The sequence below is a fragment of the Vanellus vanellus genome (assembly GCF_965231255.1).
Source record: "Vanellus vanellus genome assembly, chromosome: 15".
Taxonomy (NCBI): Eukaryota; Metazoa; Chordata; class Aves; order Charadriiformes; family Charadriidae; genus Vanellus; species Vanellus vanellus.
The window spans coordinates 2,417,886-2,432,689 of NC_138920.1; the positions used below are offsets into that span (position 1 = coordinate 2,417,886).

Consider the following 14,804-nt stretch of genomic DNA (forward strand, 5'->3'; position numbering starts at 1 on the left):
GGAGGAGGACGCTTGGTTTCTACCCCGCTCTGGGCACCCCAGTTGCACTGGAGCCCATGGAGACGCGTTCGGGCACTCGGCACGGGGGCTTTGCACAGAGACTTGTGCCCGTTCGTGTCCCTGATGCTTCAGGAGCATCATGGATGGGCAGCGTCCTCAGCAGGGAGAGAGGAGCGGGGGAAGCAGAACCCAGGAGCAAAGGGGGATGCTCGGCCTCGAAACGCAGCCCAGGGGCAGGGGGAAGGGGAAGGCAGGCTCGGGCGAAACCCCCTTTTGGAGGCGGCAGGGAAGGAAAGGCTCGGGGAGGGGGAACGCTGCGGAAGCCAGAGCCGGGATGTGCTGGGGAAATGCGGGGGCAGAGCGTCTGGGAAAGCCGTGAAGCCACACTCCAGCTTGAAGGGGGAAGAGGAAAACACCGAGGGAAGGAGGAGCAGGCAGGGAGATGATGGGAGGAGATTATAAGCATGACAAGCAGGTCTACCTCTGATCCTGCTCAAGCTTTCTTTGCAGGCATCGTTCCCACATGCCTCTTTGGGTATCCTGGAGCTCTCACCTGCTCCAGCCTCGTGTTTGCCCTGAGGGGAATATCCCCCAGCCCATTTTGGATCCAGCTGCCGCAGGAGCGAGCCAGCCCTTCCTGAAAACCAGTGTTGTGCTTGGCTTGGGGCACCGGGGATCACGGATGCTGAGTCGTCCTTCAGCCAGCGCCCTGCGCGGAGAGAGAAGGGGTCTGGGGAGATGGTGCCTGCTGCCTCCTGCCTCTGCTGGCCTCGGCGCCGGAGCTGCTCTGGCCCCGAAGAATGTGCGTGAGCAAGGCTAGGTGCTGGGAAGGGCCAGGAGAGCCTGGGCATGCTGCCTGCCCCGCAGGATTGGAATCGTTTAGAAGCGAATTAAACGATTTGGGACAGCAGTTCCACTGATCTCAACGAAGCTCACTGCAGTTGTGGTCTGAATCCCTTCTAAAGGGTTGTGCTGGCAAATACCTCAGTTAAACTGTCCCTTTGGCAGCACGCTGGGAACCATGGCCGTTCTGGACCCGTGGCCCCACGCACCAGGGTCTCCTGGGGGGCCTTCCTGCGAGGTGGGGCAGCAGGAGCCGAGTTTGGCATCTGGGAAGTGCTGTGTGATAGCAAGTGCTCCACACCACCGCCTTCTCCCTGTCTGGAAGCGAACCCCTGCCTTTAAATCAGGGGTTGATCCCGCTTAAGGCACAGAGATGCTCCCATAATAAACAGCTTTTGGAGCTCTCGAGGGCTGTAGGAAAGTCCACGGGGAAAATATCCACCTCCTTGGTGGGGAGAAGGGGCTGGGACGGGTCGCACCGGCCACCTCACCATGAGTGCTGCTCCAGTCCCTACGGAGTGCTGCCGGTGCCCCCAGTGCACTGAGCGCCCCCAGTGCACTGAGCACCCCCAGCCTGGCGGAGGGAACAGTGGGGGTGCTGGGGGTCATGCTGGCCTCGGTGGCTGGGCCTGCAGCAGCCCCGGGGGCGGGTGACCTGGCTGCGGTGAAGGGTGGCAGTGTCCCACTGCTGGCCCGAGCCCTGGGGGCTGGGTGCCACCCACCCCGGGGGATTGCTGGGGGGAGGCTGACCCTGGGTCCCCAGCCAGCCATGAGCCCCCCCGGCCTGCCGCCCGCGCTGCTGCAGGAGGAGCAGCGTCAGGGCGAGTGGTAGCGCTGTCGGCAGCCCCGGCTCCGTGCTCCCGGCGTCTCTGCTCGGCTCCACCGTGGGCAGTAGGAGGGTGGGCAGAGACCCCCAGGCAGCAGCACTGCCCACAGGGACAGGCTGAGAGAGTTGAGGGTGTCCAGCCCGGAGAAGAGAAGGCTCTGGGGAGACCGTATTGTGGCCTTCCAGTGCCTAAAGGGGCTCCAAGGAGAGCTGGGGAGGGACTCTTGATTAGGGAGGGGAGTGATGGGACGAGGGGGACTGGTTTCACACTGGAAGAGGAGAGATTTAGATTAGATATTAGGAGGAAATTTTTCACTGTGAGGGTAGTTAGGCCCAGGCCCAGGTTGCCCAGAGAAGCTGTGGCTGCCCCATCCCTGGAGGTGTTCAAGGCCAGGTTGGACGGAGCTTGGAGCAACCTGGGCTGGGGGGAGGTGTCCTTGCCCGGGGCAGGGGAAGGGAACGAGATGATCTTTAAGGTCTTTTCCAACCCAAACCATTCTGTCATTCTGTGACATGGCGCCAACACCCCACTGGCTCCTGAATGCGGCCGTTGTGGCTGTGCCCGGGAGCGTGGCAGTGCCAGCGTGTCCCCCCCCGGCCTGCACTGCCCGCGCCGGGGCTGTGCGCATCTGCAGGGCTCAGCTGCAGCCGAGCTGTGCCCCGGGGTCACTGGCTTCCCCCCAGGCCCCATCTCCCTCAGGGCATCTCCTGGACTGTTATCCCTGTCACTAGTTTGCCCTGGGGGCTTGCCAGGTGCCTTTGTCGGGGCTCCGCCACCCCGGCACTCCCGTGTCATGCTCTCACCTGCTTCAACTGAAATTTAGGGTCCCTGGATCAGGCTCCTTGCCCATCGTCACAGGGTTTGAACTAGAGCTTGATATGCAAAAGTAGTGCTGGCTGGGAGAGATGGGATGAATTCCCACCCTTAAACAACCCCCGTCATTTCCTCAGGGATCGGTGCTTCCCGGTGCAGGGAAAAAGTAGTTTGGAAGAAGATTTAGAAACCTCGAGTGAAAAACTCAGCATGTTTTTGGCCCAAAGTGACAGTTGTCATTTTTAGCGATTTCACGCCAATTAAAAAGTTCACACACTGAGATCCTGGTTTGAGGTAAAACAGAACCAATTTTGTTCAGTAACTTCGCTTCTTAGCTGGGCCTCTTCTAACTACTGAAATTAACTGCATATTGTGCAGTTCCTTCTGAACTCATAAGTCTCTTTTTCCTCCTCTGCCTCTCTCTTTGAAGAGGGGTAGAGGGGAGCATCTGTCGGTCCCGTCTGGGGTCCCCCAGGTCCCCAGTAGTGGATTTTGGCCTAAACCGCGACAGATCCAAACAGCAGCGGCGGGGAATGGTCCACGCAGGGATTGGAGCTGGGAGCCTGCAACTGCTTGAATTTGCAGTGGAAAAGCAGCAACTCTGTTTCCTCTGTGGAAAAAAAATAAACCACTGGTGACCTTGGAAATCTTCTCGTGCCCCGGGCCCAGCACTGGGGTCTGTGAGGAGAAGCCGAGCTGATGTTTCTCAGGTGCTGGTGACAGGTTGTCCTGCCTGTTCTGGCCAGGAGAGCGTGGCCCTGGAGCAGGGGGGGTGAAATCCTGGCTCTTTTGGTGTGAACCAAGTCCCTCTGCGGTGACCGCACAGCGCGTGCACGGCCAGCACGGCCAGCAGCAGCGTCACTGCCCGCCCGGCTGAGGGACAGGGCTGCTCCCGGGAAATGTGAGCCCGGCAGCGGGAGGCACAGGCTGACTCGCTCCGTCTTCTCTGCCCGTCTCTTCCCTTGCCTCCTCTCCATCCCCTCCCGCCCCCAGGAGCCAGTTTTAGCAGTTTTTCTGGGGAAGGTTTCACAACTCCCCAGTGTGCTGAGGACACCTGAAAGGCAGAGGTGGGACATGAGCTGTGGTGTGAGAAGTGTTTTCTGTGTAAAAGAAAGTCGGCAAGTTTGCGGATGACACTAAGCTGAGTGGTGTGGTTGGCACGTCGGAGGGAGGGGATGCCATCCAGAGGGACCTGGACAGGCTGGAGACATGGGCTTATGTGAATCTCATGAAGTTCAACCAGGGCAAGTGCAAGGTCCTGCACCTGGGCTGGGGCAACCCCCAGTACCAGCACAGACTGGGGGATGGATGGTTGAGAGCAGCCCTGCAGAGGACTTGGGGATAGCGGGGGGTGACAAATTGGATGTGAGCTGGCAACATGCGCTGGCAGCCCCAAAAGCCACTGGCACCCCAGGCTGCATCCCCAGCAGCGTGGCCAGCAGGGCGAGGGGGGGATTCTGCCCCTTGGCTCCGCTGCTGCCTCCAGCTCGTGGGGTCCCAACAGCAGAAGGACACGGAGCTGTTGGAGCACGGCCAGAGGAGGCCCCGGAGATGCTGCGAGGGCTGGAGCCCCTCTGCCGGGAGGACAGGCTGGGAGAGTTGGGGTTCTCTGGAGAAGAGAAGGCTCCGGGGAGATCTTATAGTGGCCTTTCAATACTTAAAGAAGACTTATAAGAAAGACAGAGAAAGACTTTTTACCAGGCCTGTAGGGACAGGACAAGGGGCAACAGTTTTAAACTGAAAGAGGGCAGAGTTAGATTGGACACGAGGAAGAAATGTTTTATTGTGAGGGTGGTGAGTCCCTGGGGCAGGTTGCCCAGAGAAGCTGTGGCTGCCCCATCCCTGGAGGTGTTCAAGGCCAGGTTGGATGGGGCTTGGAGCAACCTGGGCTGGTGGGAGGTGTCCCTGCCCAGGGCAGGAGGGTTGAAACTGGATGATCTTTAAAGGTCCCTTCCACCCCAAACTGTTCTGTGGTTCTAAAAGTGGTCTTTCCTTGTGTGCCTTAGGTCGTGGTCCTGACCGGGCTCTTGCTGTCCTGTACCTGCCAGAAGAGCATTTAGGTAGTTGGGACTTACAGAAGGTGATGGTGGCAGGATGTCACGTCACCAAGCAACCCCTCCAGCCCCAGGGTGGCCTGGAGCTGCACTGGGACCTCATCCCTGTGTTAGTGCTGCCGGGGCTGGGGCAAAGCCTGGGGCTTGGCAGCTCCCTGCCCAGGCCACGTGGGCTGTCATTCCCAAAACAGGGATCAGAGATATCCGCTATGGGCTCCCACACTCCAAAAAAGTGCAGTTTTTCTGGTGTTGCAGGCATTAGGGCTGCTCATGTGGCTGCTCCGTGGACAAGGCGGGTGATGTGACCGTGGGCAGATGCTGCCGACTGAGCCAGTTTGTCCAGCCACAGCCCTCAGGCGCTCCGGTGGCAGTGATCCCAGCAGGTCCTGCATGGCTGGACATGGCCCGGGGAGCCCCGCGATGGGGAGCTGGTGGGGCCTGAGCAACCCGAGTGGCGGATGGGTGACAGTCACAAAGGGTGCTCAATGATTTATGTGTGCATGGACTGTCCCAGGAGCCCTCGCCAGCCCCACGCTGCGTTTGCATAAAGGCTGGAAAAACATGTTACTGAGCACCCCGGCACAGAAAGTGCCTTCCCTTCCCCTCTTCCTGGCCCCGGGTTTGTTTTCGCATCTTGCATGGGACAGGCAGCTGGAGCTGGAGGCAGGTTCTGTCCCGCCACCGCGCAGGGTCCGGCCACGCCGGCCGTGGGAACCCAGCATGCTGCTGCTGCTGGGAAGTCCAGAGGGGAAAAAAAACCCCAGCTGTCCTGGATGCAATATGTGGAGTTGTCCGTGTTTGCAATTTCCTGTGTCAGTGCAGCCTTTAACCTGACTCACAGCCTGGTTTTTCCTCCCAGAATCAACCCTTCCACTCGTGAAAAATACTGGTGAAGGTACCGAAGGCCCCAGGGCAGGGGGGAGCAGGGGGTCATGGCCGGCCCCGCTCCCTGCTGTGAGTGTGGGGATGGGGCGTGAGCCCCTTGCCCTGACCGGCCCTGACACCGGTGTCCCTCCCCACGCTGCTGGCTCTTCTCTGGCTCAGCTGAGTATGAAATCCGGACCTCCTGTGCTGCTGTCCTTAGCAAAGCCACCTCCTGGCAGTGCATCTGTGCGCACGGGCAGAGATGGGCAGAGACGGGCAGGTCCCACGGGTGCCCATGCAGCCAGGGCACCCCGGGGTGCTGGCTGCCCGGCCGGCGTCCTCCCTCCCCGCGTGCCCTGGTGACACCTCCTGTCTCTCCTTGTGGGTGGCGGTGGCAGAGCAGGGTGACCGGTGGCCATGACGACGGAGACGGGCCCTGGTTCGGAGGTGAAAAACGCGCAGGAGGAGGCTCCGCAGCAGCAGCTGGAGGCGGCCGCAGCCACCAACCCCGCTGGCCGGGACGCTGAGGCCAATGAGAAGCCCGGGGCACAGTCCGACGCCCGAAATACAGAGCCGGTGAGTGGGTGACAACCGGGTGCCCTGAGATGCGGCAGAGAGGAAGGCGCAGCAGAGGATGGGGACGTGCCACCGTGCTCTGCTGCCCATCGCTGTGTCCGTGCGGCAGCTGAGGTGGGCACGTCCCCTGTGCTGTCGGTCCCGGGGGAACACCCCAGAGGGGAGTCCCCTACGACCCGGGCAGTGGATGGGCTCTGCCGGCTGCCTGCCAGCTGCCTGCACGGGTCCTTGCAGGCAGGGCAGGCAGGAGGAGCAGCGTGGGCAGGACAGGCAGGAGGAGCAGCGCGGGCAGCTCCGAGTGCTGACTGTGCTGGCAATGGCACTGCCGTGGCTGCGGGCCAGGGAGGGGAGAGAAGGGGGTGGCCCCGTGTCCCAGGACCGAGCTGTCCCTGGCAGGGCTGGGACCAGTGGCCGTACCCCGATGTCTGTACCCCCGTGTCAGCCCCGGAGCTGCTGGGGAGCAGCAGTGCTGCCAGCGGGCACGATGCTGCCCTGCCCATGCCTGCTGCACTGGGCGGTGGGGCAGAGAGGTTTTGGATGCTCAACTGACTCCAGGCACACGGGCGTCCGTTTTCCTGGGACCCTGGTTGTGCCGGTGGTGTGGGGTGGGGGAACTGGGCTTGACTGTGGACTCCAAAGAGGCCACCAGCCTGGCCTCCATCAGCTGCCCTCCTCTGCCTGCTGTTGGAGGGCTTGTCCCGGCTGTCTGTCTGTCTGTCCGTCTGTCCTGGCAGTGGTGCTGGGTAACCCGGTGTGTCTCCCCACTGCAGGGCACAGAGATGGAGGAGAAGGACTACAGCGAGACGGATGGGCTCTCTGACAAAACAACCCCCAGCAAGACCCAGAAGTCACCCCAGAAAACCACCAAGAAAATGAAGAGTGCCCTCTGCCGAGTGACCCTGCTTGATGCCTCCGAGTATGAGTGCGAAGTGGAGGTGAGTCCCAGCTTCACAAAATCCCAGAATCCCAGAATGGTGGGGGTTGGAAGGGCCCTCTGGAGCTCCCCCAGTCCCACCCCCTGCCAGAGCAGGGTCACCTACAGCAGTTGCACAGGACAACTTCAGGGGGGCTGCGCTGGCACCAAGGAGGGGACATGTCTCAGCCCAGGGACCCTGCCAACCCCAGCGCGTCCCCGGTGGCAGGGCTTTTCTAAGGACAGCTTTGTAGTACCTCTCTCCTAGGGAAGAGGATCCACAGAAATGTTTTGAAGTTGAGATTTCAAAATAAGGCAAAAATCTGGAAAGACAGACCCTAGCAGGGAATTTCAGCCCAGCGAATCCAAATTTGGCAGCTACTCGTGGTAGAAAACAGCATCTAAAAAAGCAGAAATGGAGTAGGTGGGGGATAGAGCGCTGCCTGACAATCCGGGCATGGCACATCCGCGCGCCAGCCCGTCTGCCGACACCTCGGGAACGCAGCGTGTTGGCTGTCCCACGTGCTGGGGCGAAGGACGCGCGTGCACGTGTTGGTGCGAAAGCGGTTGACACGCGTGGGCCCTCATGGCTGCCCCAGGCGGGTTTGCATCCATCCTCCCCATGTTCATCCTCTCGTCCCTTTGCCTCGTCCCTCCCCAGAAAGCCGACAGGCCAGCGACGGCACGGGGAATGCATTTCCCTGGTAGTGGCTGTCACTGCAGGGGGGGCACAGAGGGGACCGGCACGGGCCTTGGCAGCGGGAGATGCTGCAGCGCTGCTTCAGCCACTGTCCGCGCGGGGACCTCTCCCTTCCAGGACAGGCTGGGGGAGACGCAGGATTAAATCAGGAGCTGAGGCTGCTTTTAGGGAAGGGTCCTGTGGCCCTGCGGCAGCGGCAAAGGCAGCTGGAGGAGCGGGACTTGCCGGGAGCACCCGTTTGTGTCCCCAGCGCCGCTGCTGTCTCCTGCCTGCGGGTTGGAGAGCGCAGCACTGCTCTGGCCCGCAGCGGCGTCCTGGTGGGAGGGATGTTTTTGAGGACTGGCGACTTGGCTTAAAAATACAAAAGCTGAGGTTGTTTAGGAGCAGAAGCCCCGGAGCCTTGGCCAGGGCGAGCTTTGCGCTCGCTGCTGGCGAACGGGCAGACGAGTTTGTGTTGGCAGCGGCTCGGGGCTGGCGGCGCAGAGCAGCCCCACATCTGCCTGCGGGTCCTGCCTCCCCCTGGGTCCCGCGCAGGACTGATGAGCATCAGGAGCGTTTGGCTGCCTGGGATGGGGGAGCACCCCAAGGCGGGGGGGGGGGGGTCTGGCCCCCTGTTCGTGGGCGCAGGCGAGTGGTGGCCTTTGATCTCAGCGCTCTGGCAGCCCTGACTCGTCGCTGCAGCAGTGAAATTCGTCACAAAGCTGTGGGAAGATGGGTTGTCGGGAAGATGAAAGCCTTCCCGAAGAAGAAAAGGAGCAGAGCCCCCCTCCCACCCAGCCAGGGACTGCCGGGGGTGGGGGGCAGGGCACAGGAGAGGCTTGTGCGATCCCCGGTGGGGTTATCCGTCCCCCAACTCTTCCCCGTAGCGTTGGCCAAGCAAAACTGGCAGGCAGGCAGAACACAGGGTTGCAGGCAGCTCGGCGGGCAGAGTGGTGCCCTTCGCTGGGCGGGCGTAAGGACAAGCTCTCTGCTGAGGCGGTGCAGAGGATGTTCTGGGCTCGGAACAGCCTAATTCTGGGCTCCCCGGTTCAAGAAAAACAGGGATCTGCTGGGGAGGGTCCAGCAAAGGGCTACAAAGATGATGAGGGGAATGGAGCATCTCTCTTATGATGAAAGGCTGAGGGAATTGGGGCTTTTTAGTCTGGAGAAAAGACGACTGAGGGGGATCTTATCAATGCTTATCAATACCCAAAGGCAGGGTGCCAGGGGGGTGGGAACAGTCTTTTTTCAGTGGTGCCCAGTGATAGGACAAGAGGGAATGGGCACAAACTTGAGCATAGGCAGTTCCATCTCAGCCTGAGGAGGGACTTCTCTCCTGTGCGGGCGGCAGAGCACTGGCACAGCTGCCCAGAGAGGGGGGGAGTCTCCCACTCTGGAGCCATCCCAAACCCGCCTGGACATGTCCTGTGCCACTGCTGGAGGTGCCCTTGCTCTGGTGGTGGGTGGGACTGGGGGAGCTCCAGAGGGCCCTTCCAACCCTGACCTTTCTGTGTGATTCTGTGTGATGGGGTCGAGTTTTTAGAGAGCCGCCGCTCCCGAAAAAAAAGCCACCTGGGGCACAGGGGAGAGGGTTCAGCGTTGAAAGGCTGCAGCTGCATTTCTTCTCTCTTTCTCGCCGGCCCCGTGGGAATAGCTGTGCCTTGCCTGCACGCTTAATTAAGGCTTAATTCAATACAAATCAAAAAGGGGAGTCAAAGCGTTCAGTGTGACACCCCAGCACGTGCTGGGGGTGAGCCCTTGCCTTCAAAACCCGGGTCAGCAGGAGGGAGGAGACCCGAGAAGGGTGACAGCAGTGGCTGGAAAAGCTTTGGAGGGCGGCAGGAGCCTGGGGCTGCAGTCGGGGGCGGTGAGCCACCAGGACTGTGCCGCTTGGTGCCCGGGGCTGCCGTCCCTGGGGTGAGTGGTGAAGGTGCCTCTGGTAAATGGATGCCTTGGAGAGGGGAGAAACATGCATGGGAGGGGTTATTCTTCCATCTCCCTGAGCGAGCCTGCGCCTCGCTGCCACCAGTAACAAAGGGAAATTCAGGGGAACTCAAAGGACCACCAGATAATGAGGGTGCCCTCAGTCCCTGCACATGGCTCAGGCTCTTCGGGGCTCTCGTTTGTCATGCCGTGCTTTGGGACCCAGCTGCCACCGCCACCAGCGGGGAGAGTGTTGGGAAGGAGCTTGTCCCATGGGCAGCGCCGGCCACCATGAGCTCTGGGGTGAGTTTGTTCCAGCTTACTAGTCTGGAGCGGAGGTGCCTGAGCTGGCTGGACCCCTCTCTGGTTTGGCATCCCTGTCTCCTGGTGTGATGGGGGATGAGCCGGGTGGGCACCGGGTCCCCCTGGCCTGCGGGACCTGCTGCCTGCACCGCCCTGGCTTGGCTCGACCATGCCCCATCCCCACAGCCCTGGGACTGCCTGGGTGTCCCCAAAGCGGTGCTGCTGGGGGAGAGGGCTGCCAGCACCTTTTGGTGGTCACCTGGAGGGCCAGGGCAGCCTCCCCAGTGCTCCCTGCCTGCACCCAGCGGGCGCTGCCTGCGCCTGCTGGGTCTGCAGGGGAACAAGGGAGCCGGCTCACCATCAGTCTCTCCGTGTCTCCGACAGAAGCACGCCCGAGGCCAGGTCCTCTTCGACATGGTGTGCGAGCACCTCAACCTCCTGGAGAAGGACTACTTCGGCCTCACCTTCTGTGACTCGGACAGCCAGAAGGTGAGCATGGGGGTCTCTCTGTGGCCGCCCCCTCCGTGGTGGCAAGTCCCCCCCTGACCCGCTGTCTCCTCATTGCAGAACTGGCTGGACCCCTCCAAGGAGATCAAGAAGCAGATCCGCAGTAAGTCCCCGGGGAAGGTCCATCCTCCCCAGCCCCGGGGTGTCCCACGAGGCTCCTGGCTGGCTCGGCCGTGGCTGTCCTCCAGCAGGTCCCCTCCCCACCTGCCCTGGAGGGGACCTTTGGCAGTTGGCCCGGGGACAGGGATGCTGTTGCTCGTTCAGCTGCCTGTTTCCCACCTCTCCTCTTACTCCTGGCAGGTGTGGGGAGCAAAGGGCCCTCTCTGTGCCACCGGAGAGCTGGCTGAGACCTGGTCCCTCTCTGGGTGCCATCCCCACCTGCCCTGAGCAGGGAGGAGAGGGATGGGGGGAAGAGTGGGGAGCTTGCCAGGACAGGTGTCTTTGCCTGTGCCTGTTGCCTTGCTGGGGTGGCAGAAGGGCTGTTGCCCAAGGTGTCACCTTCTGGGACATGTGAGGCTTTTGCTGTGTCATTGGTGGTCACGCTGAGCGGATGGCTCCTGAAATTGTGATGCTTTTCTCTCCCCAGCTGTTTGGGGAGGATAAACCAAGTCATGCTGGTGTCCCGATGGCTGTTCTCCTGGCAGCTTCTGGAGCCCCCTTGTCCCTGCCCTGTGCGGGACTTGGGGGAGTCGTGGGACCCTTAGTGGGTGCCCGGACACTCCTGCACCCCTGCGTGCAGCCAGCGTGGGTGCTGCCCTTACTGCTCTCTCCCCTCCCTAGGCGGGCCCTGGAACTTCGCCTTCACCGTGAAGTTTTACCCTCCAGACCCTGCCCAGCTCACGGAAGACATCACAAGGTGAGCATCACCCCTCCATGGGCACAGGCGCTGGGGCAGGTCCCCAGGGATGGGCTGGGAGCGTGAGCAGGGCTCAGGTGGGACGTGGGCAGCTGGGGGAATGTCTGCGGTCTCGTTGTCCTCCCGCTGCGGGTGGCACGTCTAAATCACGCAGAGCGGGGCCAGGAAGGTGGCCGTGGGAGGTGGCAGTCCCCGCTCACAGCAGTGCGAGGTGGGATGGATGCACGCTGCCGCTTTCCGGGGAGCCGCAGCCTGCTGTGGAGGGCACGCTCTCACCCTCTGCCCCCTCCTGCAGATACTACCTGTGCCTGCAGCTCCGTGCGGACATCATCACGGGGCGCCTGCCCTGCTCCTTTGTCACACACGCCCTGCTGGGCTCCTACGCCGTGCAGGCCGAGCTGGGTGACTATGATGCCGAGGAGCACGTGGGCAACTACGTCAACGAGATCCGCTTCGCCCCCAACCAGACACGGGAGCTGGAGGAGCGCATCATGGAGTTGCACAAGACCTACCGGTGAGCCCCAGGAGAAGACGGGCTGGTGGTGAGGAAGGCACCAGGCAGCTGGCCCATGCCCGGTGGGGCGCCCAGCCACGTGTCCCCCTCTCTGTCTCCCTGCAGGGGAATGACCCCTGGGGAAGCGGAGATCCACTTCCTGGAGAACGCCAAGAAGCTCTCCATGTACGGAGTGGACCTGCACCATGCCAAGGTATGGGGCCGAGGGGCTGTGGGGCTGCCAGAGCGATGGCCAGTGCCACCCCATCCTGCCCTGCTGCCTGCACACCCCTTCCTGCCCAGTCCCTTCCTCCCACAGGGAAGGTTCAACCAGGACGCAGTCCTGGGCAGCCGCTCTGGGTGGCCCTGTGTTGGACCAGGGGACCTCCAGAGAACCTCAACCAGTCTGTGATTCAGTGACCTCTCTGTCAGATTGTCCCTTGTAGCAGGGCACTGAGCAGGAGGGAGCGTGGTACTGCTGGCCGAACTGGTTCTTACGGGGCAGCTGAGCAGTCCCCTCCTGTCCCTCTTGCCTCCTCCAGGACTCAGAGGGCATCGACATCATGCTGGGCGTCTGTGCCAACGGCCTCCTCATCTACAGGGACCGGCTGAGGATCAACCGTTTTGCCTGGCCCAAGATCCTCAAAATTTCCTACAAGAGGAGCAACTTCTACATCAAGATCCGCCCGGGTGAGGTGGGTGCCACGTGCCGGTGCAGCCCCGGGGCACGGCCGGGTGCCTGCTCTGCTGCACTGGGGCTGCCTGGTGGGGAGGTCCTCGCCTGGCTCCAGCCTCTGCCCCAAGGGTCCCAAGTCTGAGCTGGCCAAGAGAACACATCTCCTGTGGAGTGTGGAGGCCTTCAGCAAGTGCTTTCTTGTTCATGCTTTCATTTTCTCAACGGCAAAGCGACTTCAGCAGGCTGAGGGCACCCCAGGCTCCTTTCCCCACCAGCCAGACGTGGTGACCCCACTGGCGTAGGGAGGTTGCCCAGGAAGAGGGGGTTGAGGGCCATTTTTGATGTGTCTTCTATGCTTCACAAAAAAACCTCAGGAGGCTTTTCCCTTCATTTTCTAACTTCATTTTCACTCTTTTCACTTTTATGTGCACTGATGGGAGAATGCATTTCCACCCACGTCTTCCAGCAGGCGGGAGGGCAAGGACAGTGCATCTAAAAGGGAGAGAGATGCCCTCTCACCGAAACGAGCTGTAAAAGGTTTTTGTTTCTTGAGGGAATTTATCTTGCACTGAAAAGCCATTTACAGTTGAGGAAAGTGCTTAGGCCAAAAGTGTGGGGGCGTGATCCCACCTCCCCAAGGGACTGGGCGCAGACCTTTCCAGCACTGCTTTGAAAACGACTTTTTTTGCATGGTCATGGCTCCTGCCAGGGGAACCTGAGGGCCTTGGCAAGGCAGGTCCCATCCCATCACGTCCTTTAGGGCAGGATCTGCCTGTAATGGTGTGTCTCTCTCTCCCCCCAAGTACGAACAGTTTGAGAGCACCATTGGCTTCAAGCTGCCCAACCACCGCTCCGCCAAGCGTCTCTGGAAGGTCTGCATAGAGCATCACACCTTCTTCAGGTGAGGAGACTTTCTCCAAACCTTCTCCAGGCCTCCCTTCTCAGAGGCGGCCTCTGCCGCAGTGGGTAGACCTCAGTGGTGGCGCCGGGGGGCATGGCTGGGACTTGCTGACGGCACTCCACCTCTCTCCCCCCTAGGCTGGTGTCCCCAGAGCCACCCCCCAAGGGCTTCCTGGTGATGGGCTCCAAGTTTCGCTACAGCGGGCGGACGCAGGCGCAGACACGGCAGGCCAGTGCCCTCATCGACCGCCCGGCTCCTTTCTTCGAGCGCTCCTCCAGCAAACGGTACACCATGTCTCGCAGCCTTGACGGAGGTATGCCCCAAATTGGGGAGGGGGAGGGAGATTGGTCGGCTGGCGGGAGCGAGGGGGGATGCTGTTCAGCTCATCTCTGTGAGCTGTGCAGCTCGTTTGGCAGGGTTAGAGCAGCCATCAGGCTTCTTTCTGGAAGCTGTCCCCGGCCCCATGGCAGAGGGTCTGTCCTCCCCCCAAGTGATAGCTCAGACTGCGCACGAGCAGGGGGACATGGCAGGGCTGGGGTCGAGCAGCCTGGGGACAGGGGTCCCTGTGCCCTGGGACCCCCGGGAGCAGCCGTCCCTGCTGCAGGGCGTTTGGGGCTCCTCGGCCCCCAGGACTGAGCTGGCAGGGTGGGGGGCAGGGGCTGGGAGGGGGCTGGGGTGGGGGTTGGGGGGTGGCAGGGCTGGGGTGACCCGAGCTCTCCCCTACGGACAGAATTCTCGCGCCCAGCATCCGTCAGCGAGAACCACGATGCTGGGGCGGAGGGCGAGAAGCGGGATGAGGACGGTGAGTTTGGCAGCAGGAGACGGTCTGAGACAGAGGACGAGGAGGTGACCACCCCAACGAAAATCAAGGAGCTGAAGGTACAGACGAGGCGGGCAGAGGAGGGTGGAGGTGGAGGGGTAGGCTGGCTCACAGCTGGAGAGGGCAGGCAGGGGACCGGGCACAGGCAGCAGGGCTGGGCTGCAGGCAGGAAGGGTCACCTTGGGGCAAGGTCGGTCCCCTGCAGCCCTTTTTCCACCAGCTGTGCCCCAGGCTGGTGGGACCCTTTGGGACACGGCTTTTGGCCTCACCGGTGGAAATGGGACTGTCAGAGGGGCTCGGCTCAACTCTCATTCCCCAGCGCCCTCCTAAAGTCTCAAGGCTCGTCCCCAGGCAGGACTGGACCTGGAAGCAACCCTGCTCTGGGACGTGATGGGGACAGCCCACCCACTCCCTGCCCCAGCCCCCCGGCTGGCCCAGGGACACCGCAGCCCGTTTCAGCCCCACACTGCGAGGGGAGGGGGGGTCCGGTCCTTCTGCGCCCTACCAGCCCATCAACTTAACTGTGATGTTTGTGACAAGTTCCCTCGACTGACCCTGCTGGTTACTTTTAACCCTCTCTTTGCTGCCAGCCGGAGCACGAAACAACCCCCAGGCACAAGCAGGAGGTATTCTCTCTCTGGAGTATCTTAGTCCTCATCGGTGCATCATATTGTCCATCCTTCCCGAAGCAACACTGTGTGTCACCCTATTTACTGGAATACAAGATGCACCAGGGCGGGGGGGTTGGATGCTAGA

The 14,804-nt window shown here is 61.6% G+C and overlaps 1 protein-coding gene across 1 annotated transcript in view; it reads left to right on the forward strand.

Moving 5' to 3' along the window:
* Positions 1 to 5,818: 5,818 nt before the first annotated feature.
* The window catches only part of EPB41L1 (erythrocyte membrane protein band 4.1 like 1), a gene marked incomplete at its 5' end in the record, with an annotated part of 29,704 nt that continues 20,718 nt past the window's right edge, over positions 5,819 to 14,804 (forward strand). Inside the window, 11 exons of the mRNA XM_082491070.1 lie at positions 5,819 to 5,977; positions 6,748 to 6,912; positions 10,180 to 10,284; positions 10,363 to 10,405; positions 11,083 to 11,158; positions 11,454 to 11,672; positions 11,778 to 11,865; positions 12,194 to 12,346; positions 13,131 to 13,228; positions 13,366 to 13,541; positions 13,959 to 14,107. Coding sequence (XP_082347196.1) covers positions 5,819 to 5,977; positions 6,748 to 6,912; positions 10,180 to 10,284; positions 10,363 to 10,405; positions 11,083 to 11,158; positions 11,454 to 11,672; positions 11,778 to 11,865; positions 12,194 to 12,346; positions 13,131 to 13,228; positions 13,366 to 13,541; positions 13,959 to 14,107 — 1,431 coding nt within the window. The remainder of the gene's footprint in view (positions 5,978 to 6,747; positions 6,913 to 10,179; positions 10,285 to 10,362; positions 10,406 to 11,082; positions 11,159 to 11,453; positions 11,673 to 11,777; positions 11,866 to 12,193; positions 12,347 to 13,130; positions 13,229 to 13,365; positions 13,542 to 13,958; positions 14,108 to 14,804) is intronic.